The 23,965-nt window shown below is 34.0% G+C and overlaps 1 protein-coding gene across 2 annotated transcripts in view; it reads left to right on the top strand.

Moving 5' to 3' along the window:
• LOC126761932 (cuticlin-4) overlaps positions 1 to 23,965 on the top strand; it is a 35,099-nt gene that overhangs the window by 7,532 nt on the left and 3,602 nt on the right. The window contains exons 1-2 of one of the 2 annotated variants that reach the window (XM_050478368.1): positions 15,347 to 15,615; positions 17,929 to 18,146. In XM_050478368.1, coding sequence (XP_050334325.1) covers positions 18,084 to 18,146 — 63 coding nt within the window. In that variant the 5' untranslated portion in view covers positions 15,347 to 15,615; positions 17,929 to 18,083. Of the gene's footprint in view, positions 1 to 15,346; positions 15,616 to 17,928; positions 18,147 to 23,965 lie in introns of those variants that run through there. The other variant, XM_050478367.1, reaches the window with a different exon arrangement.

Raw genomic sequence — 23,965 nt, 5'->3', positions numbered from 1 at the left:
ATATGCTGTAGTTGTCAGACATCGACGGTTATTAAGGAGAAAAGAACGACAGATCGGTATGTTAGAAACTGAAGGAATAGTTAATATATAGACAGACGGTCATAGTTAAATTGAATCAGTTCATCACGCTGATTATTTATATACAAGTATATACTTTTTAGGGTTTCCAAAAATTTTTAACATCAAGAACAAACTTCCTGACAAACATAATGTTCAGAATATAAAAAAATCCGAGCTGCCGTACAACTATGAAACTCCATACATCGTCACTTAAAATGCAAAACAAGGAATCATCAAAAAAAAAAAATCGAAATCGCTGTCCGATATCATAACCAATATATAACCATTTTATAACCAAAACTCAAATTTTGTTTCAATATGAGTGGTTTCTATCATAAAGTTTTTCCTTCGCCCGTAAACCTATGAAAAGTGATATTATGTACGTTATTTTGCATTTTCGGTGACTCTTGATATTTACTCGAGAAGAATTCGAAAGGAAATATAGAACATTTGCGTGTTTCAAGCCTTAGACTGTTCGTTTAACTTTTAATGCTGCTGGTTTCAGAACCTTTTTGAATAGATTTTTCGAAATATTTTAGCAAAACAAACCTGTTAATATGGCTTTTATAATTATTGAAGATATAATCAAGTAATATCTAAATATCTCCTTGGAGCTGCTGCAATAATTAAAAATTAATCGATATAAAATATGATATAAAACAACATTTACATTTACACGAAACACTAATCGCTTGTGTATGAGTGTTTGTATGTGTTTAGCTAGTGCAGGATTCACTTTCCCTATCGGAATAAATGACCAGCACCGTTTTGTAAATAGGCGCAAGCGCCAACACTAACAGAGCACGCCACGCCTCGCCTCACAGGGGCGACTGTCTCTGGATAACTGCGCATGCATATTCATGAGGAGTCTCTAACCATATCAGCCGCTGTGTACATATGTGCGCACGTGTGTGTGTGTGAATTGAAAGGCAGTAAAAGTAGATTTTATTTGGGCTTTGCGGCAATTCGTCTGCTTAAACTACAACTGATTCGCTTTTCATCGTTAGTCTGTGGCTCACCTGTACGCATAGATATGTGTATACACTGGTGCACTGACGGCACTTGTTGTATGCAACACACACGCAAATACATATGTATATGTTCACATGTTAACTTGAGTGTGTGCGTGTTATCTCTTTAACGACAATGTTGCAGTAATTGTTGGCCGTTTCGTTGTCGTTGACAAAACTGGAGCAAAGAAAATTAATTGTCGTCATGTCTATTTTACATAATTCAAATGCTTATCGGGTGGCATAAGCGCAAGTACACCAATCCACGGGAGTCACACAGCACCTTGCCATGCTCCAATACTCCGGCACGCCGAGTTGAGTGATATCAGCTGCCAACAGCCAGGCAATAACAATGGCTCAAAACTTACAGTTTGGCTTAAATGCTCCTGCGCCAGTGGCAGTGGTTACTGTTGTTGTTGTAGTTGCTGCTGTCAGTGTGACTGCGTTTGCCGTGCTTTGCATTTCGCCGATCGCATAGACGATAGCAACAGGCGATTAGGCGTTCTTCACTCGGCGCTCGACGCTCGACGCTGGCTTAATGGCCGACTGCTGGTTTGGCCTTTGCTTTGGTGCGAAAACGGGTTTACAACGCCGCCGGGTCTCTCTGGTGCTAGTGAATGCAAAAATTACTGGCAATTAGTATGAAAGTTTTCAACTATATTTGCTATTAAAATGTTGTAAATTTCCAAAATAAGTTGACTGACTGGCTGTTGGCCTAACTCTGACCGTCTGGCCGGTGTTGCCTATTGCCTATAGCCTGTTGCCTGCATAACAGCATATGCAGCATGTCAGCGCTTACATATTTACAACACTTTTATTTAAATATGTTGCATATATACATATACATATATACATATAGTACAACAATAAGACATAACCTGTGTACGTGTGCGCACGCTCGAAGATGTAGATAGTGAGATGTGTGTAAAAATGCACAGTTATCAAAAATGTTTTGAATTACTTTCACGAGTTATTAAAAAATAAATGTCTAACACTTGCACAGGTGCAGCGCAAATGGCTTAATTGATGTTTCTGCTTCTTTGTTGGCACAACTTTCTAATTGTATGCGCACAAGAGGCGCATGTTCACGCAGTGGGATATTGTGCACGGCTCTTAAGCTCCTCGCTAACTAACCAAAACAGTTTACTATGTTTTGCTATGTTAAATGCCAAGTACTATGGTACGTCCACATTATGGTGCTAGTAAAAGTGGTTCATATACATACATACATATATATGTACATATTTGAATTAGGTATGTGATTCACAAGTTTTCTCCTTGAATTTCAAGCTTCAGTTTTATATAACAAAATAAAAATGTTTGGATAAAAATTTCTCCTTTTTATGTCATATTTTGGTTTAATTTGGTTAATTAATTACAGTTTAGGCGGTTTTTTTATATCTTTTTTGAAATGATGAATTTATTCCATAATATCTACATGTATATGTAGACATACTTGTATACATATACAACGACTTATTATCTATTCTACTGCTCAAAAAGAAATTTCGAAATTTCAAGAACGGAAGCGAGCGCACCATTGTTGTGCTACACGAACTGATACAGCGTCGTCTCCGTAAACTTCACAAATTTCATTGGCGTCTTGCGTGGCATTCTTCACTTTTTTATACAAAAATTTCAAAATATAGCGAATTTCTTCATTATTTTCGCTCATTTTTGAAGAGCTGTAACTTTTTTTCAATTTCCCTGAATCTAGTTAAATGAAGTTTAAAGTTTCACCTTTCTAACATTTATGACACAATGTGATTGGTAGCGCTGGAGATATACGACTGCAACGACATCTATTGACAAAATACGAAAGGACTTTTTCGACTACCCAATATATGTACTATATATTCACAAAAAATATAGATATTTATTAGCGTTGAGACAAAATAATTGAAGTGGGTTAAATTGGTATCAAAAGTATTAAAAATAAATATATTCGCCAACTGTTTAAGGTGTATCCAAAGGGACCCCCTTTAATAATAATAATACGAGTGAGCTTTCAGCCTTACTACAGGTATCAAATTGCTTTTCCTTGAAACTTTGCGTTTCCAATGGAATCGCGTCTACGGAATCGTTGAAAATGTAGCAGAAGTTGTTTGGGAAGACTGCTTTATCAAAAACACAAGTATTTGAGTGGTCTAAAGGCACAAAAGTGAAGGTCTGGAAGTCATAGAAAACTTCTATCATGCGATTCGTCCATCACCCTCTGTTAATGATGATAACGTGGAAAAATTTAAAGAAGAACCTTGCTTTAAAATCATCTGGTTGGCTACATAGACATACTAGAGGTCTCATCTCTTATGAATTGACTGAACATAGTTCGAATAATTTATATAAATATTATGAAGCATCATATCATTGCTAGACTGGAACCAAAAGAACTGAATCTTTTGCAAAAATGACATCGCAAAAAATTGGCTTGAAAAAGTAGTAAAATCGATCTTTTTGGTCAGTCCGGGTCAGCTTTTTACATGAAACTGTATATGTATGTAGCTCCAAAGGTTTTCAAGGCGGTTTGTATAAAAATGCGTAAAATCGATCTTTTTGGTCAGTCCGGGTCAGCTTTTTACATGAAACTGTATATGTATGTTACAGTATAACTGTGACACTTGATCCAATAAGAAAAAAATCGGTATTTCGTATTCAGGAAAATTAAAAAAATTATGAGCAAATTCAGCTGTTTCTACGAATCTCAACAGCATAAAAAATGTTTAAACTTAAGCTTATGGTTTTTACTAATTAATACTAAAATAGTTAACAGATTAAGCTCATAGATACCAACTTAAATATTTTCCACGAAATGCATATCAGTCGTTTATTGACCTATGCGAATAAACCGTTAATATACTTGGAGATAATTATATACAATATGTAGACATTTATATTTAAAAGCAGCAAATGGCAAGCAACAATTTTAACAAAGTCAAAAAGACATTCCAAGCATTCTCCAACAAAATAGCAATTTCACTTTCACAGCAACCAAATGACGCGTAACCACACATCATTATCCACCTGCATACATACATACAGACCGGCATACAAATACACATATACATACTTACACGAATACCACAAAGAAACAAACAAATAAATATGAATTTCTTCTAAAAGCATTTCAAGCGCTGTTGTACGTAACTGTATGTTTGCGTGTGTGTGCTGCCAATGTCAAAGCGACATTGTGTGTGCAGCAGGCGCGCGCAAAAATTTCTAAGCATCGATCAGCAATGAATGATAACTACGAAATGACGCGAACGAGCAGCAAAGAAAAAAACAACGCATTTGACAAATTCAAAAGAGCAAGTTTATTGGCAGCATCCATTCGAAAGTAAACAACAACAAACACATGTGCACGTATGTGTGTGTGTGTTTAGCTGAAAAATAACAATAACGATTAACTGACTTTAACCAAAATTGGATTGGCATCGATTGGCCGCAACTATGGCTGCGGCTGCCTCCAGTGACATAGTGGCATTTTTCGCTGCCGCCGGTTGCTTTGGTCTCGCATGTACGAGTATATTGAAAATCAGTGGCAACAAGTGGCACGTTCGAACAAGCAATCACTGCCTTTTATTGTTGTCCGTCCGCATGTAAGATAAATCGTATCGGCATGGTTATCTGCGCGCTATGATCAGCCATCGGTCGTGATGGCGACAGCATCGTAGATATAAACTCGGACGCTTGGTGATTCAGTTAATTGTTGTTGGCATATGTACATAGGTATATATTATGTATATAAGTATATACAAATATGTATAACAAGTGCGGAGAAATTTGTGTATACATGGTATCTTATATATCATATACATCATAACTACATATATATATATATACAAACATATCTACCGTTTGTATTTCCACCTGTTTATGAAGAATTTGAGACTCGCGTAAAAATGAAATGTTGTATAATGTATGCGTGGCTAAACCGTTATTTCATTTCACAGTCATAATACAAATGCGAAAAATAAAAGAAATAAAAATGCCCAAACACATTCAATGAAACAACGCTTTGGGCAATAATTTCGCCTAATCGACGGCTGGCGCAAGCTATGACGAGAAGAAATTCCGAACTCCTCTATGCTATTAACGTTGTTTCTTTTCTCTTTTTATACGCCGTTCATTGTTTCACATGGCTTTAAAAGTGTCTTTGCAGACATTTCCATAAAAACGAAACGGCACCCGAGGCGCCTATTTTATTTGCTTTGAAACAATTAGCAAATTTACGCACTTTGGCGAAACTAGCCGTAAGCAAAAAAACACAAAAACAAAAACGAGCAACAAATTAATGTTGAAACTAATGCTAATAATAAAAATAAAATGGAAAGTGTGTATACAAATTGTCAAATTAGCAATATTAGAGCAGGTGCTTTGGGATGGCAATCAAATACTTAAGCTGAAAAGTAAGAGTTGGAAAAAAAAATATTATAGTAAAAAAAAATTAAAGTATTATATTTTTAAAGTGATACAACTACTGTGTTTATTTTTGTTAATTTTGTGATTTAAAAAAAAAAATTTTTAGATAAAATATATGTTTGTATATCGTGTTAAAGGGTTATATCCACTTTAAAAAAATTAAAAAAAAATATTTTTATACTCTTGCAATATGTTGCTACAGAATATAATAGTTTTGTTTATCTAACGGTTGTATCACCTAAAACGTATCGAGATAGATATAGTCTTATGTATATATTATTGATCAGAGTGAAGAGACAACTTGAAATCTGTGTGACTGTCCGTCTGCCTGTAACTTGAGTAAAAATTTAGATATTGATGAAATTTTATATGTTTATTCCTTTGGCACAGAGCATTACAGTTGCAAGAGCCATCTGTGCAGTTTAATGTACACATATCCTAAACAGCTGAAGCTACAACAACCAATTTTGTCTAGCATAATATTATAAGAACTCCTAACAATAGTGTGAAAATTGATGAAATCGGATCATCGTTCACTCCCATATAACGGTTCTGTTAAAAGCTACTAAAAGCGCGATAAATAAATAACTAAATACCCAGAAACGTTAAAGTTTACCTCCGAGATAGTGGAAGAGGCTTTTAATAGAGCCGGGGTCATAATTGGACGATGGGCGCGGCGCCGCTCATTTTTAGGTGAAATCACCTCTCTCGGGACCCGGCAGACCGATTTTGACTAAATTTGGTACGTGACATTCCTCTGCTATTTTTGTGTCACAGTTTGAAAATGGATATCGGACTACAACCACTCCTCCTTCCCACAAGTATATAACACAATTTTAAATTCCATTTGATTCCTTCATTTTCTAGTATATAAACCAAGACGCATTTAATATAGAGAGATAAAACTTTGTACTAATAGTGAATTTGAAGTATGCCACCCGTTTTCCAAAAATTATTTAAGTCAGGGCAAATCTGGTCAAGCCCCTAGGTATCGAACATGTTGATTCGAAAATTCCGGTCTATGTGTAAGATATATAATTGAAATTCAAGGAAAATATTTTCCCAATAATGGTATGTCTGTGTGTCAAAAATGGGTTGAATCGGGTTTAGCCCTCATATACCTAATATAAAGATTTTCGAAGTTCTGGGTAGCTTTATACTACATTATGCTTGATTCCGATCCTATGGTTGACGCTTTATTCCTTAAGCTATAACCATGGCTTTGATTCCTGCAAGTTGTAAGAGTATAAAATGCTGGGTTCTAACCGAGCTTAATTCTTCCTTACTTGTTTTTGTTTGCATATATATCGATTGTAATTATATTTGAAAATGCGCTCCAAAAGTTTGAAGTTGATACGGTAAATATTTCGGATTTAGTGTAGTCGGCTTCCAAAATTTTAAGCTCGTTTTTTTCGAAATGCTGTTTTGGAGAATAACTTGGACTTTTTAAGGTACTCCGAAATGTAAATATTTTGCCAAAAATTTTGTCAAAACCAATATTTTAACTATTCCTGCTAACCGTACCTCGATTCATATATAGTAATATAATTTTTTCTGGTTTTCGGATTTTAAGCAAAAAACTCTTCCTCGCCACCAGACACCCTTTTTCGGACTTCCTTCTGGAGATCGGAATCCAAATTTTTTTCAAAATGAGTAGCCGATTATTAGAATACATTAAATTCTCTAAATATGAATTATTCTTATTTATTTATGAATCAAAATAATTCACGAAGAAATATGCATTTTCTGGCTTGCAGGTCGATATAACTCCTTAAATAATTAATAAATGAAAGACAACCTTAGCACTTTTTAAAAAAGTTTTAGCAGATTTATTAAATGTGCTGCAGTGGCTGTTGTTAAAATTAATTTTTTTGAATTAACAATACCTTTAATTAATATACTAAATATTATTTAATTTAAGGTATTGTTTGAGAATGGGTTCTATACTGCTAAAGTAAATTTAATACTTTGAGTTCCAAATTACAAAACCGCATTTAAAATTAGCTCTAAATAAGGATTCAGCGTTAATTATTTCAATCTCAACACCTTCTATAATCTCGTAATGATTCTTTTTTATAAAAAGACCTAATATCTTTCAGAACATTGGAATAGGATTATTTCTACAATGATTCTTAAATATTACTTTCTCTGTGGTTTTCATTAATTTTTATGGCAAATAAAGCATTGATATCAGTTAGGGGTTACAATGGTCCAATATATTTTTAAATTGTATTTTATAAATTACAAAGTGAAAATATCGACCGCGTGACAATAGCAACCTGAAAATAAAACTAATTTTCTCTCACTCATATCCGGATTGTCCACATTCAATGGCAGATAAACTAACCGTTCGAAGAAAAAAGTGAACAATGAGCGCGAGCAAAGAATAAATAAGCGAATGTGAATTATTTTAGTATTCTTTGTCACAAAGCTACTGCTTGCGACAGCTTAGCCAGCTCACTCTGTCATACATTTTCTAATAATAAATCAGTTGAAGAAATTATTGGCACTGGCTCACCTAGTTTGACTCGCGCCTGCTGCTTAGTTGATATGTTTGTGCGTGTGTTTGAGTTCGCTTGATTAACCGATGCGTTAAGCCATTTAATTGACAGATTTAGGGGACTAAAATGGGATGAACGTTATAATATATACATACATATGTAGAAATAAAAAGTTGGTTGAACATTCATGATATCGATTATACGAGGGTGTTTATGAAAGGAGATGAACATAAATATTGCTGTTTCAGTCTTGAATTAGAAAAATAAAAAATATACATATACATATATATATTTATTTATAGTAAAAATATTATTTGGATATGATTTCTATAATTTTGCTGATTTTTTAAATTTCTTTCGAATGAAATCCAATAATTTATATTTTATCTTTAATTGTTTTTGTTTGCTTAATTTGTTCAGCCATGCACTAAAACTGAAATTTATTAACCCTGCTAAGCTTAAAAAGCAATAAAATATATAAACAGCCAAGATAAGCGTGAAAAATAGCAGACGGCTAATTAACCAAAACTCACCGCAACGCTGCACCAACAAACATAACAACAAATTGCAAATGAGAAAGAAAACACAAGCAATAAATCGCCAACGCATGAAAATTAAAGCAACAACAACACATATATATGTTTATGCACATACTTATAAACATATTGTTAATATTAATTTCTTAGCAAAAAAGAAACGGCGAAAAATCGTTGCAACGAAGTGGCGGCCAACAATGGCTGACAACAGGAAAACGAAAGACTTAAGAAAGAAACTTGTGCTAAGAAAAATTAGTTTTTCTGCTTCTTCTTGAGAAAATTGTTATTGTTGCTGTTGTTTTGGTGTCGTGTGTTGTTTGCATTGTTTTTGAATGTTGCAAGTAGTTAACTTGTTAATGATTGCACATTTAGGTGAATACTGATTTCAAACTGTGTTTGCCTAAAAGTTGTTGCTCATATTATTGTTGTTGTAGTTGCGATGTTAAACTCAATGCCGTTTTCACATTGAAAATTGAGCGAAATTTAAACTGTGCACCAATTTGCCCCACATCGTCTCATACCGGCTGTGGCAATTCAAATCAATAAGTGAAATTAAATTCGCCTGGCGCTTGGTGATGAAGTAGAGTGAAATTTCAACTGGCGAATGTGGGTGCTGAAAAAAGTTGTATAAGAAAAAGTATATAAAAAAAAATTACAAGACTTATGAGGCATGCGATGAAGTATTTGATGAAGTATTTCAAGTAACGCGAAATTATTTAATTTTTTTATAAAATGAAGAAATAAAGATAAAAAAATTACAAAAATACATATTAAGGCAAGAAAAGAAGCTTAATTTGTAGCCTCTGCGACGTAGTGTTCCATGTTTTCAGTGATGCAATTGAAGGAGACGAGAATTTCAGCGTGACCCTGTTTGGACCACTACATATGCCCAGCTTCTTGAAGCCTTTGAACGACCTAGCTTCTACCGTTTCGTGAAAAAGCTCACTGCCCCTTTTTCCCAGCGATTTCTCTACGTCCCCGAAGTTACCGAAGTAACATAGCGATCCTTGTAGCGTAAAAGATTATAAAAAAATATTTATATAGATTTTAATCGATCAGTTACAATAGAAGCTTCATGCTATAGTAGTAGCATGATATCTTGTCAAATAAAAAGTTGTCCTTCCAAGAACTGGATTTTTATCGATTTGTCTGTAAGGTACCTATATCCTATAGTGATCCGATATCTGTGATTCCGACAAAAAAGCAGCTTATTACGGGGAAAAAAACATGTGCAAAATGTTAGCATGATGTCTCAAAAACTAAATGGACAATTCGCGTATACCATACACAGACACACATAGGGATAGAAGACTTTGCTAAATCGACTCAGCTTGTCACGCTGAGCATTAATGGTGATAGTGAATTTGTGTATATGTCAAAAATACACCTTATATTTGTCTATGTATGTACGTATATATGTATATGACCTTCAAATAGAAGATTCATTAAGCACACAGAGGAATGAGTAAAAGTGAAATTTCCTGAAAAAGCCAAACTGAACAAAAAGCTAAGTGCTTTTACGTGAAATACCTATCTGTCTAAACAATTTAGAACGTCAGCAGCCGAATATCCCAAAAGCACGTATATTCTCAGTCACACGCATGCGCAAAACCAATAAAAAGTGCGCAGGTGTAAAGCTACACACAAACTACATACTTATATATCCACAAATGCAGCCACTAATTACTATGCAAAGCACAGAGGAAGATTCTCACGTACAGCGGAGAGTGTCTATGGAATATTGCTGCACCGAAATTGCCATAATTAAAGAGATGCGCGTTGGATATAAAACCTACAGATAACCTTATCTGCACGCAAATTAAGATACACACTCATGCAATAACCAGCATTGCCGCCATACACACATACTTACATATTTGCATTTACATACATATAAATGAACAAACACAACACCGTCACTGCTTCGGCAACTCTGCCTTCAACCGTTTCGAACAACTTTCACTTACGACAAACAAGCAAATAAAACTTAAAGACATGCCGCGAGAAAAAACCGCACACAAACTTTAACAACAACAGCAACACGATCGACGTCTAAATTTACAAAAAATGCTGTGAATGTGAAAGAATAAAAAAAATTGTTAAAAAATGAGAAAGGTAAACAGTAAATAAAAAGCAGCAGCAGCGTGGTATAAACGCCAAGCCGAAGAAGAATAGTGAAAAACAAAGTATAAAATAATAAATATAACTGCACAAATGTAGCCGTTACGAGTACACGCATACACTCATAGAGATACAACCAAATGGCATGGAGGCAGCGCGCAATATTTGCTAATGTTATCATCAAATTGTAATCGTGAGAGCCAACCATCTCAACAATCGACGGCTCTCTATATTAAATTTCAAGCGCTGTGCAAAGCAGATGAGTGCAAGTGTGTTTAAAATACAGTTATGTTTTGTGCTCGCTCTTTTCGTGGCATGAGATTATGGCGCTATGACGGCTTGTAAACTTGTATCAGCTTGAAAGAGCGAGTGTATGCTTTATGCAGATGTCGGGTGAGCTTTTCTGCCATTTCTCTGCTTATTAGCCTCACTTAAGTGCCACATCTGACAGATTGTGTGGCAGCTGCTAGTTAGTGGCTTAGCGAAAATAGTTTGTTAATGCATACAAATAAAAAAATAATACAAATATTAGCTGGAAATATAAAAAAATAATAATTAAATTTAAAATATTTTTTCTCAAAGAATAATTAACAGAAAAATTTAACAAATTTATAAAAATTTAATATAATAAATTATTTATTTAATTGAATGGATTTTCAAATGTAAGACTAAAAGCTGCTTGAGGTGCCTTGATATGTTTCAAATAGATATATAATAAATATAAAAGTTATATAAATAATGGATTGTCAAAAAAGTCTTGCGGTATTTTTATTGAAAGTTTTTTTTTATTGTCGCATCGGGAAATGAATTTTTGATGACTAATTTCACGCTCTTAACACGATGTTTGATTGATTGTCGGTTCTTTTCGTCGTTCATGCGATTTTATCGCAATTTTGGACGACAAAATAAAGAGCGTGGCGCATCTTCCAGTACCTCTACACCAGAACGAAAACGTTGAAACCATCGTTGTGCAGATGGAAATGGAAACTGTATACGTTTCCATAAACTGCACAATTTTATGGTTTCAGACGTTTTCCCTTTATCGTGTAGTACTGTAAAATATGCCATATTTTCTCTTTATTTTGGCCATGTTTGCGACGATAACTCACGAACGACTTAAAAGAAACGCACAATCAATCAAACATCGTGTCAAGAGCTGTGAAATGAGTCTTTCAAAAATTCATAGCATTCGATGCGACGAATAAAAAAACGCGCTTTTCAATAAAAATACCGCAAGACTTTTTTGACAAACCATTATAATAAATATAAAAGTTATATATGTAAATATAATAATTAGTTAAATTGTATTACTGTTTCACAAGCATGATAGAATGATTTTTGTGACGGTTTCATCCCGCTTTGCACCTCAGAAAAGCGCTCAATACCCAGCTTGGCTGATAACAACCCTTTCTATTTAAAACGTGTTTAAAGTTTGCTTTCGATCTCTCTTTAATTAAAGAAATGACAAAAGTGAATTTAAGGCATAACTGAGGATCTCAAACCTGGAGGTATGTGATCTAAAATATGGAATAACAATAACAAATAACTCGAACGAAGCATTTACAAAAATGTATTTACAGATGCTACTTTAAAACATACTACATAGCCTCAATACGTTTCAGACAAAAAGTGACATTTAAATGAACTAAATTTTTTCATGCGCCCTCATAAATTACTTAAACGAATATACATCAGTAGAAATTAGCAGTATAGCGCATCATAAAGGTGTAACTATCGAAAAAAACGAAAACGCTGTCCACAACATTGAGCATAATTACACTCATTACAAGCTTTGCAATCATCACACCAAGTCTTCAAAGGCACAGACGCCAGCCGCAATGTGGTCAGTCAGTCACATTACTTGCCGAGTTCGTCGGCTACTTGTACTGTTTACCATTTCAGTAGGTTACTAGCACAGTTGCTCAACAGCGCCAACAGCTGGTGTCTCAGTGGCCTCATCAAGCGAACATATATGTATGTGCATGTGTGTGTATGCTTGTCAGTATGCTTGTGGTATTTGGTTATCATTTGAAGATGTCGCTCCTAGGGAACTGGTTATGAGTATTCACATGATTTACTAAATGTATGTACATCTACTTATGTTCATGTAGATATGTTTGAGCGTAAATGTAGAATGACATTGTCTGCTTGTAAGAGTACATTACCCGGATTTTGTTCATTTTTTCTCACTCTTCAAGTAATTTTGCATACGAATTAACTTTTGATAGCATTATCTGTAAATTTTTGGTAGCCAAGAAGGGGCTTACTTTGATTATTTTATATATCACTTTAATATAATTCAAATACATATGTATATATGTATATTATCTAAAAAGACAGGCTCTGTAATGAGGCGCCTACATTCTCATAGTTATAATACGGTCCGTTAAGCAGAGTTTTAAAAATAAAATGTTGCCAATTCTAGATTGTTTATTGAGTATCCTCCTATTCTACAATAATATTTAAATCACCAGAACGAAAAATATTGCACTCAAAATTTAAAGCTGTGGGAGATATAAAGAAAACCTCCCGTCGGTAAACAGAGCCTTATCCTATCTGCTCAAATTTGACCCGGACACATAATTTCTACATTTTCACGTAATTTAATACAAAATTTTAATGTCGTCTTTAAAATGATTTATTAAGCCAATACGAGATTGCCAACTCAAGAACCAATCAACCGATATTCATGAAATTTTACACAGATCTATAAGATACAATTCTTAAAAACTTGGAGGAAGGATTTTTTCTCGATTACAACTATTTGAAAAAAGAAGGTCGCAAAATTTTCACTGAAATGTTAATTTTTGCAAAGATCTGCTAAAATTCCAATTTTTATTTTTTTTATACCTTCGTCCAAGTTCTAAGCTAAATGTTTAACTAAAGCACTTTTTTTCCTTTTAATTATTCTGTAAGGAGTTATCCTGTCAACGCGGGCGCATCTTTTTCCGCGGGGTCATCGGAAATGGCGTCGCAATGGCCGAGTTTAAAATATTTTTTTCCAAAAATTTCAGAATTTTTTGTTAATGGAGTATATTTGTAACAATAAAAAATTCTAATATTTTATTAGATTTTTTATGAGAAAAAAATTGTTGAAAAAAGGTCGGAGGATACCCAAGTTATCCCTTAATTTAATTAGCCAGTCCAAAATATTAATCAAACTGTATTGAGTTGATCAACAAGAGATGTTGAGATCCTCTCCTATCTTGCTGATGCTAACACGACGATCTTACAGCACTGTTATAGCGATTTTTGTAGTACACCGCGGCACAAAAATATTGATACAAATGATTCTTTATTAATTACACGAGCTTATAATCATAAAAAAAAAATTTTGTCATGTTAGCCACATAGTTCTCCCTTAATATTTGTGAAACATAAAAAAAATGTTCATAAAGTAGAAATCTGTGCGAGTGAGTGAGGGATCGTCTTGATCTCTTAGTTTTTCTTTGCACCGTGCTACTACTACTTACCTAAAACTTATTTCTATAATTCTCTTTCGTTATTCTAAAAAAGTTAGCATCTGGTTTTAATGTTGACATTAAACTTTTATGTTGCAAGGCATACAAGCGTAACTATTGAACATAAATGAAACATAATGACACATAACTCACTGCGCATGCTTCTCGATGTATTAGCCGCATGCCGGTCGGTCATTGCTGCTACAAAACAATTCCAACATAAACACATGCGCGCCGGCTGACCACCAAATGGTCGCGGTAATTAAATTTCCTTTCAAATGAACAACCAAAAGGTGAATGAATAAACAACAGCTTTCGTTGCTAAAAGTTTGTAAAAAAGAAAAACCATAAACCACAAAAAATAAAAACAAAAATATAATAAAAGTGCGCCTGCCGAAAGCAGTTATGTTCGAATATATGTATATATTTGCTTGTGTATGTATGTGGTTGAATTCGCGCATAGTTTGCTTTTTACAATTTTTTGACTTTCTTTATTTATTTTGTTGACAATGGCATACATATATGAGTGTCTAATACACACATGTACAAAACAGGTTGGCACAACATTACCCATACGCCATGTACGACACACATAGGCTACCCACTAGTGGCGCGATGAATCTGCAACCGGCTGACTAGCTGGTTGGCCAAAGCAGATGCGTCGCATCTCACCGATTTTCGCAAGTGGAAAGTGACATTCCTCTCACTCAGCATGCACAACACGCACACACACACGTACATTATAATATAAAAAATTATATTTAAATAAATTCAGTTGCACACACATACTCAAAAATGCATATTTAAATACATGGCTAGTTATCATTAACGGTATGTATGTTTGGCGTTGCGTATAAGAAGTGCTATATGTGGCTCGGGGCCAAGTAAGCTTTGCGGCATATGCTTCTTTTATGAATTTCATTTATTTTTTTCTTTTCTATTTACATGCATCTTCTTTCGTGTCTTACTGCGCTTTTTCATTCGTCTTCGTATTTACATGCATATATTACGTAGATTTGTATATACTCGTGTATATTTAAGCGCCTTCAGTTGCACATCTGCATTTGCTACAGATTTATTGAATTTTCTTCGTGTTTTATTTTGCTCGCGTACGCAGCATCGCTAGTTCAATATCGCATCGGATCGGTCGGTCGGTCGGTCGGTCGGTCAGTGGGTAGAGTTGTAGCCTGTAGCCGTAACTAACTGTGCGTATCCAGTTAGTCATTCCGTGACTGTTAGCATTGTGTCGTCGTTGTCGTGGCATGTTGCACGCGCTTAGCGGACGGATTGCCATTATTTGTGCACACACATACCTGTAACATACAATAAAATGTTGATTTGATTAGATTTGATTACTCTGTGTCACGTGTTGTCAGAAAAAAGAAAATACCGCTTGTTTTATTAATAAGTAAATGCCGCTTAATACTCAAATGTGAAGTGAAAACAATAAAATTATAATTACTAAAATATATACAAATATATGTATATATATGATTGATTGCTAAAAGTGAGTTTTTGTGTTGTTTGTATGTAATAACAACAATAAATAATAATAAATGTTAAATTTAAACTCAACGCAAACACGACCATTTCGTGAGCGTTAGTACCATTTTTCAAACAAAACATTTTTTTTGTTGCACAGTGTAACTAATTTGAATGTTTTGCCATAGAAATTAAATTAACGAATTACCATTTGTTCAGATCTTTTACCTTTTGGAATTAAAAGCTGTTTCAGCAATTCAAGAAACAAGAATAATGAGACGCTTTATGTCGAAATCGAAGACTATGCTAATTTTGAACTAGATTTTTTGTTTTTACCAGGAAACCGTAGCATATACTATCTGTTAAAAATTGACCCGGACTTATCAAAAAGTATTTTAATACGAAACTTTAATATTGCTTCTCTTCAGTCAATGGAAAGCCATTAGAAACAAAAACATAAAAATCAAACTTCTCACGATCAAAAAAATAAAAAAAAGGTTGTACATATCAATCTATATACATATATATATTTTATAAGAAAATATTCTTAACTTTGCGCGCGCAGTTTAAAAGGACTAGACCGAGTCATATTTGATTAGAAGCTGTAATGTGATCATTAAAAAAAAAAAAATTTCGAAAATATTACAAACTATGCTAAAAAGGACAACCACCGCTTGAAATTTCATCAGACGTCATAAAATGCCTTTCTTGCATTATTCAAGACGACATTTAAAAAAGCCAACACATAATTATAATCGCTATTTTATTTTAAAACACTATGAAAAATAGCAGAGGGCAAAGATTAGTTAACAATTCATAGCAGAGAGAAAATCGAAAACTAAACATAACAAATCACAACTATAACTGCGCCTACAACATCGATAACATTACGATTTTTGAAAAATTAGGCCGTTACTTCGATAGAATATCCGTAATTTGGCAAAAGATGTTGCCTACATTTAGGGTGATACGGCATGAATTTGATGTTGATGACAAAACAAGCTTCTTGGTGCCTAATTAACTTTATTTTTGTATATAAAATTTTGTATCTACATACATACATACTTATATACACACGCATAGGGCTTATAGTGATCCACGCATACCCACAACAAGTCAACGCTCATTAATGCGTCAGCTATGCAACGTGATGTGTAAGCTCATCCATTCAAGCTCTTCTTGACATTCGCGTTGGCGTTAATGTTTACATGCGAGATGCATCGGGTAATTGCTTCCCAAAGGCAGAATATCAAAGATTTCGTATCCAAAAAATTTGTGAAAGATGTTCCTAAGCCAGTGGCTAATTTTTTTCTTTTGTTGTTGTGAGTGTTACATTGTTGAGACCTTATCTCAGCATCTATTCACAGACACTCTTGCCTTCACGAGCGTTCAATATGCATGTATGTATGTGTATGTAAGTATGCATGTGCCAGCGACTGGCTTGTTTGTGTTATCAATTGCCTACAAACTAAATTGCTCAGTTCGTGTTTTGTTTGTTGTATTTAGCTTAAGTCGTCTACCATTCAGTTAGTCGAAGGCCATAGAATACGCTGCATACTTATACATACATACTCGTACATTGTATTGTTTTTGTAGTGAAAATAGAAAGTGGTCCATAGTGCTCTCACTTTGTCGCTACAATGCGCATTTGATTTGTGCAACGGTAAATTTTTCAACGTATTCACAATGTGAATGCCAAACCGCAAATCGTGATTTCAGCTAAGAAAAATATTCGCAATTGATTACATATTTTATATGTATGGTAAACATACCTGTATATGTATACATCCATATAAAAATTTAGCTGGGATATATGGTACTTATGAATATATGAAAAAAGAGGGTTGTTAATATTTATTATTTTAGTTAAAGTTTTTTAGTAGAAGCGTAAATGAGCAAGTCTTATCTTAACCAAAAAAATTAAAAATGTGAACTTAGCAACTCAGCTATTATTTTGGATATTTAAAAATATTTTGAATCCAATAAAAAATATACTTTTTTTGCATCACCTTTTCTTTCTTGCACATAACACTTTATCCAATTTGGAATCTGCGTTGTTTATATTTCAAAAAGCCTCTCTTTTAAATATTACTCTACCGTTGTAAGATTTCCAGACCTTTCTCTCTCTATATGCTATTGTTTCGGAATAACAAAAACTAACTAAAATTTTGCTCATATTTAAAAAAATTATTTTTATGTAATAATCTCGAAACTTATTTCTTGAACATCTTTATCTGTACCTATATTAGTAGCTTACTTTTCATTTTATTTACTTTAAAAATAAATTATTTGAATTATAACATTATTATTAACATTTCTTGCTTATTTCTCATTTCAGTTAACTCTTTAAACGGTGCGGTGGTTTCCTTCCGCCTCGCAGTCGGGTATATGTGCATGTCGGAGAAGTACAGCTAAAATTTGAACAAAGCCTACAATTACACCTAAAAATTATAATAAATCTTAACAAAACCAAAACACAGTAAAACCAACAAAATGGGGCGACAATTGCGGCCTTCTGTGCTCGCAACTTTATTCTGTTTAGTGTTCATAGCTAAGGTGAGTATAATATTTATTAATACATTTAGATAACCGATGACAATTCAAAGAAAACATTTGAAGTTGGAACCAAAAATTATGAAAACAATTAATATTTGAAAATCCTCGAAATCAATTTTTCCTAAAAACAATAATCAAATAGGCTTTAAGAGTTCAATATAGGATTTATTGCTTGCTATATGTTGCTAGCGCAATAAAAAAATAAAAGAACACGAGAAAAGTAGACTGCCTGAATATGCCCATCTACTTTATCCTTCTCCATCGAAGCACCATATGCCAAAATACTCGGACCAATGACATTCGGTAACTTCAGACAATTTTGGTTTATTCGGTTTCGATTAATTTTTGGAGTGCCATTTGCTAAGTTGTTGGACAATTTCGACGTCATATTCATAAACTCACTTCTCGTCTCCATTAAAGTTGTGTTTGATGAATTTAAGGCCTAAGTTGTCAAGCATCTCTTTTGCGACCGCTACTCGAGGTCAGTTTTGCAAAAGATTCAGGTATTTTGGTACGAGTCTATCATTGACAAGCTTCCGTAAGAGATATTGAGATCCTATGCCAAAAATATGTGAGAGACGAGTAGTATGCCTACAACAAAAACAACAACAACAGATGTTGAAATCTTCAGCTTCGGTTAGCGCGCAGTTTAAATAGACTAGTCAGTCTGTGTCAAATTTAATTGTTTGGTCACTAGAGGTCATCGGCTTTATTCATCTTTTCAATCAAGCAATCTGCTGTGTAAGCAGAAGTACAGTCTTACACACTTAACTACCTATGTACATTAGGGTAAGTTATACTGTAGTGGCAAACAGAGATTGTTGCTTATGGCCAATGCGAAGATACACATTTGTACATATGTATATACATACATATATACGCAAGTATGCCGTGTTTCATAATGTTCGAATGCAAATAAGTTCGTTTTTCTATATGTTTCAACGCCGTCAAATAGCCAAGAATAACGGAAATGCTAGAAGCTGCAAAATGAGTTTGTTCTGTGATATATTATCATATATATACATACGTGTGTGTGCATGCTCGTATGCAAATAAGCAGTAAAGAATATAGAAGATTAAAGTAATAGGTGCTCAATAGCTATCCATAAATATGCAAAGAGTTCATCTGTAATTCAGTAGACACGAAAATCGCTTTGTGAGCAATTATTATTCTAATTGGTAACACACAAATACAAGAAAGCTTATATTTACGCTCGTGGTAATATTTATTTATTTGATTTCTTTTTATTAAGTTTTATTTAATTTTTCATGCTGCAAATGTATTCATACACACAATACCATTTTGTATGTGCAGACAAAGGCATGTGGAAATTCGCATACATCACTTGCCGGTTTTGCCATTCGTTGATTCGTTGAGTTGCTTAGCGCCACAGCGCAGTTATGCTCTAATTTTTACAAGTTTTGACTTTCTTCTGCAGATATTTTTCGCGCTTTATTAATCACAAGCCGAGCTCAGACTCTTTCAGTAGCTCCGCTCAGCTTGCAACTTTATTGTATATATTTACATGCACCAGCATATATGTGCATTTGTATGTGTGTATGTATGTATATATGTATGTTTTTGTGTTCTTAATTTGCTAATTATAATTTAGGCACGCAAGCGGAAATTCAGAAATTCATAAATTTAAGAAATTTTCTGTTTGCTTTCACAAGGTTCATTGATTTATGATGGTATTAGAGCCCGATCAGTTATTTGCCGCGGTGCATTACGGTTGGTATCTGCGCTTCTGCACTTATAAGCCATTCTACTAAGTTTGTTGTTGTTGTGTTAGTATTTTTCATGGTCAATGCATTTTATAACAGTCTTCGCTAATTAAAAAGAATTTTTTTATCGGAAAGTTTATAACGGTAGCAAAATTTCGATTTCGATCTTTTGTTCGAAAATTGTAGCGCTGCCTTGGAGAATCTTCCATGCCAAGTTTTGGAAGGTATCTTGTCAAATAAATATACTTTTCCCTACACGAACTTGATTTTGATCGTTCATTTTGTATGATAGCTGTATGTTATAGTGTTCCAATAACGACAGTTCCGACAAATCACCAGCTTCTTTGTGAGAAAATTATGTATGCATAATTTCAGATGGATATCTCAAAAACTGCAGGACTAGCTCGTGTATATACAGACAGACTTGGCTTAATCGATTCAGCTTGTCACACTTTTTAAAAGTAAATATGTAAGTACTTAATGATATAACAATGAACTTGTCCTTCATTGCGGATTCATAGAAGAGGCAAACGAACTGCAAAAAATGGCTTAGTAGATTTAAATGTAATTTTTGTTATTCCAAGGTGCCTCTTACCACTTCTATTATTTCCCTTAGGACGACCACACTGATATGAACTCACGACAGTCGGATCTACGTAACCGGAATGGATCTGGATTTTTTATTCCGTCAATTCTGCCGTTGCAACAACAACAACACATTGTCTTACTTAAACATCCAAACTCTCATCTGCCTGAGAAGTTTATTCGAAAACCTACAAAATTTGTTGAATATTAAAGCGATCATCATTTTGGTTCCAATAATACTTTCCATTTACGCAAATTAGGTGCATTTTTATGCATATGCATACACTCACGTGTGTATTTATTGGATTCGTATGCTTATGTAACGAGTTCTGCCGAATTTGACTTTCGAAACTCACACCGAAGCACAACTGAACTCACAGCTTCCATTATTTCGGCTTTTTTCTCATAAATTTTCATCTTTCTTCGCTTTGTTTTTTCAATTATCTTTAAAGCGCTTTTTCGCTCTAAACAACTTTCGATTTTAACATTCCGACATTAAGACCGAAAATTTGTAACGCCAGCCACAGTTTATGCGCACCCATACCACACCAAAATGACAAGGTATTTTATGTGCGACTCACTTGTGCCCACATACGTATGTGCCCAAATGCCCGTAAGTATATAAATATGTATGTGTTTAAGCCAAGATGCAAAAGTCACAACATCCGCTTCATTCGTACATTCCAGTAAAATTGTAAACGATTTCTTAACAAAATGTTCGGCGGAAATTTTCACAGTCAAAACAACAATGAACAACATGTTTTGTTGTTGTAGTCTCAGCGTCAGTCACTTCGAATCGCCACCATAACCGTATTTTTTGGGCATTAACTCTTCGCGGGATAGCCAAAAAGGGCTGAAGTAAATGTTGTATAATACTTTTGTGTACTAAGGTGGGTCGTCGTTGAAATTAACACATTAATACCATCAATAAAATGTGGTTAAAACTTAATTCTACGAATTTTTCAATATAAAAAAAATATTTAAATTTGTAGTTTAATAAAGCATTGAAAAGAGATTAGAAAAAATACGCTTAATTTTTATAAAATTGTTGTTGCTGGATATTTTAGCTAGGTAGCTGTGGGACACCCAATATTTTCATAGCTGATTAAGATTAGAGTAGCTGTGGATACCAAAAATTTGACAATTTTGTTATACTCATATTACAAAGCATCAACCCACCCTAATGTTTACTTTTAGTTGCATACATACATATATACATACTGGTATGACAAAAATACCTTTCGGGTTTTTACACCGCGTTATTTTTGTCGGTGTTCGCCTCTTTCGCTTTAATTTGTTGATTGTTGTACCCACAAAAAACAGCTCGCAAGCGTTCGTTAATCTGTTTTCTCGGTAGGAAGATTACCAGAAGCCTACAAAACGCAGCTGCGTACACACACATACACATACAAACATACCAATGCACTTAAAATCGTTTTTATTTATGGCGTATTTAAAATCCAACGCAGCAAAATTAGTGTAGCTTGAAGCTTTTCGTTTCGTTGGCTGTTATGCAACCGAAAAAGGCGATTACAGCGCCTTTGTGCACCTAAAGTTTGGGCTAAATGTATGTGACGTTGTGTGGAAGTCATAGCTTTTTTGTTTTCTTTTGGTGTTTTGTAACTTTTTCGTCAGCGAGGTGTAGCGAATTTGCCCCAAAGTAACACCAAAATGCTGAGCTAAAAGTGTGAGATGTGTACCTATGGTATTAACATGTATATACATATGTATGTATTTGTATGTACATATATATATGCTTGCGTTTTAATGTGTTTCGATGTTATGGTGATTTAATCAAAAAATTATATCCATTTTCACAGTCAGCAAAATTTGATTTATGAATTACACTTCTTCAACATATGTATGTATGTACATAAATAAATACATTAATACATATACATATATACACATGGTTACGCAACCATAATGATTTTGTCGAAAAGTTGACGTGTATTCGCTCCGAATATTTCCCTTTGAAACATTCAAATTCGCTATTTGTGCAATGAGTTGCTTTCAACGGCTGTCAACGCTGCCACAACAGCTTAATCATATGAATTTGCATTGTAAATGCCTTGCATTAAATAATTTTCATAAGATTTGCCAACAATTGTTAATCCAATTACATATTTATGTATGCATATTTTTTAATTCTATAGAGACCAAGCTACATATATACAAGTTATACTGATTAAGGAGATTTTTTATACAAATAAATCATCAAATGAGGCATTAGATTACTATATGTGGGTCTTAAACCCCTTTCAGAACTTTTATTGATGATTTTCCATAAAACATGGATACTATACTATAAGAAGGAAATTGTATTTTGCATACCTTGTTAAAGAAACCCAAGAGCAACAAGTAAGGAAGGGCTAAGTTCGGGTGTCACCGAACATGATAAAGTGATAATCGAGATTTCATTATACGTCATTTACATATTTTTGAAATACCGTATTTTTGTAAAGTTTTATTCCGCTATCATCATTGGTTCCTAATGTATGTACTCGTATTATACAGAAAAGGCATCAGATGGAATTCAAAATATTGTTATATTGGAAAAAACGTGGTTGTGAACCGATTTCACTTATATTTTATACATGTCATCAGGTGTTTGAAAATATTATATACCTAATTTCATGTGTTCAGTTAGTTTGAGATATGGTTTTTGTCCATAAGTGGGCGAGGCCACGCCCATTTGCAATTTTTAAAAACGCCTGGGATTACATTGTTGCCTTCTGCAATTTCTTCCGTAAAATTTAGTGTTTCTGACGTTTTTTGTTAGTCCGTTAACGCACTTTTAGTGATTTTCAACATAACCTTTGTATGGGAGGTGGGCGTGGTTATTATCCGTTTTCTTCCATTTTTGAACTGTATATGGAAATGCCTGAAGAAAACAATCTGATCAAGTTTCTTGACATAGCTATAGTAGTTTCCGAGATATGTACAAAAAACATATACGCCCAAATTTCAAAAAAATTATCAAATATGCCCCTCCTTAATGCGATCCTTTGTGCCAAATTTTACTTTAATATATTTATTTATGGCTTAGTTATGACACTTTATAGGTTTTCGGTTTCCGCCATTTTGTAGGCGTGGCAGTGGGCCGATTGCCCATCTTCGAGCTTAATTATGGAGCCAAGAAATACGTGTACCAAGTTTCATCATGATATCTCAATTTTTCCTCGAGTTACAGCTTGCACGGACGGACGGACAGACGGACGGACAGACAGACATCCGGATTTCATCTCTACTCGTCACCCTGATCACTTTTGTATATATAACCCCATATCTGACTCTTTTAGTTTTAGGACTTACAAACAACCGTTATGTGAACAAAACTATAATACTCTCCTTAGCAACTTGTTGCGAGAGTATAAAAACAGTAATTTCCGAACGAGGCAAGTAATAAAATAGAGGAATAGATCAAAGCACAGCTTTTTTTTATCTTTGATAAATTATAATTTGGAATAGACTTAAGAACTATTGAAGAAAGTGAAACCAAAATAATAA

The sequence above is a fragment of the Bactrocera neohumeralis genome, chromosome 6, assembly GCF_024586455.1.
Source record: "Bactrocera neohumeralis isolate Rockhampton chromosome 6, APGP_CSIRO_Bneo_wtdbg2-racon-allhic-juicebox.fasta_v2, whole genome shotgun sequence".
NCBI lineage: Eukaryota > Metazoa > Arthropoda > Insecta > Diptera > Tephritidae > Bactrocera > Bactrocera neohumeralis.
The sequence above is the reverse complement of the archived record's forward strand: the minus strand, read 5'-3'. Positions and strand labels throughout refer to the sequence as shown.